The 1,201-nt window shown below is 37.4% G+C and overlaps 1 protein-coding gene across 1 annotated transcript in view; it reads right to left on the bottom strand.

Moving 5' to 3' along the window:
• The window catches only part of Cbr-dyb-1, a gene marked incomplete at both ends in the record, with an annotated part of 6,234 nt that overhangs the window by 510 nt on the left and 4,523 nt on the right, over window positions 1–1,201 (bottom strand). Inside the window, 2 exons of the mRNA XM_045242417.1 lie at window positions 141–351; window positions 405–656. Of these exons, the coding sequence (XP_045097537.1) occupies window positions 141–351; window positions 405–656 (463 nt within the window). The remainder of the gene's footprint in view (window positions 1–140; window positions 352–404; window positions 657–1,201) is intronic.

Raw genomic sequence — 1,201 nt, 5'->3', positions numbered from 1 at the left:
CTTTTCTCCGCAGTTTTTTCCCCGGAAATTTTTTTCTCCGGATTTTATAGGGTCTCGTGTTTTTTTTTTCAAAATCTCACCAACAATTTCAGAAAGTGCGATTGAGCGCGGTTTCGTAACAAGATTTTGAAAAAACTAACCTAAATCCAACTGCCTAACCAAATCACTCATATTGGTTGTAATTTGATCAGCGGCATGTAGTAGATCTCCTTGTAAACTTGTGGCCGGAAGACTTCCAGCACGGAATGCATTCGCCACATTTGAGTTCACTCCGGTTAACTGTTGATCCGAAGCAAATGGTAATTGGGATAGGGACGCCGATGAGACACCTCCGGTTGGTTGAGGGCCGGTCTGAATTTTAAGTTTTGAAAAATTCAATAGAGCGCATTTGCTTTAAAAATTACATTCAACTGTGCCATCAAATGCTCCAACTGCATCATTAACTCTCTCCGGCGCTGCTGCATTTCAAACATTTTCTCCTCCAATTCCATTTTCCGATCTCTTAATCCTGCCAATCCATCATCGGACGTTGTTTGACTCTCCAGACGAGCCATTTCTCGTACCATCATTGAATTCTCTTCTTCCAATTGAGCTATCAGTGTTCTTTCGTCTTCAATCATTGAACTATTCATACTTCGACCATTGGATAAGGGATACTGTAAATAATGTATTGGATTAGAGAGTTGCAAAGTTCAAAGCAATGCAAAAGTACTTCATTTTAATTGGGTTTGTCTGAAAATTTCAGAGTGGACTAAACACAAATAGAGTTTTTTTTGTAGTTGGCAACTTTTTTGTAACTTTCCGAGTTTTTGAGATATGCCTCTTTGAAAAATTCTAGCTGTTGGCGGCACCCAACGAACGCCAGCTAACTTTAAAGGCGCATATCTCAAAAGGAACTTAGAACAAATTTGTTAACTACACGCTCTCCCACAGAACAATTCCGAACTGCAAATTAATTTTTGATCTACAGAAAAAAAAAGTTTGGCGCGATCACAATTGCAGGTCTAAAACCATAATTTCAGAATTTTTTATCTGATTTTGTGGAGTTCCAAGATGATTCAAATAATTCTTCAAAAATTAATTAGTGGTTATAGATTCATGTATGGTCGTTTTCCGGAAGAAAAAATGTCAAAAATGGCCATTTTTGAAAGTTTTTTACAGAAAAAATCTATCTCCACTTTCAGTTTTTGACATTTCTAGG

This window comes from Caenorhabditis briggsae (assembly GCF_000004555.2).
Source record: "Caenorhabditis briggsae complete genome, chrI, whole genome shotgun sequence".
NCBI lineage: Eukaryota > Metazoa > Nematoda > Chromadorea > Rhabditida > Rhabditidae > Caenorhabditis > Caenorhabditis briggsae.
The sequence above is the reverse complement of the archived record's forward strand: the minus strand, read 5'-3'. Positions and strand labels throughout refer to the sequence as shown.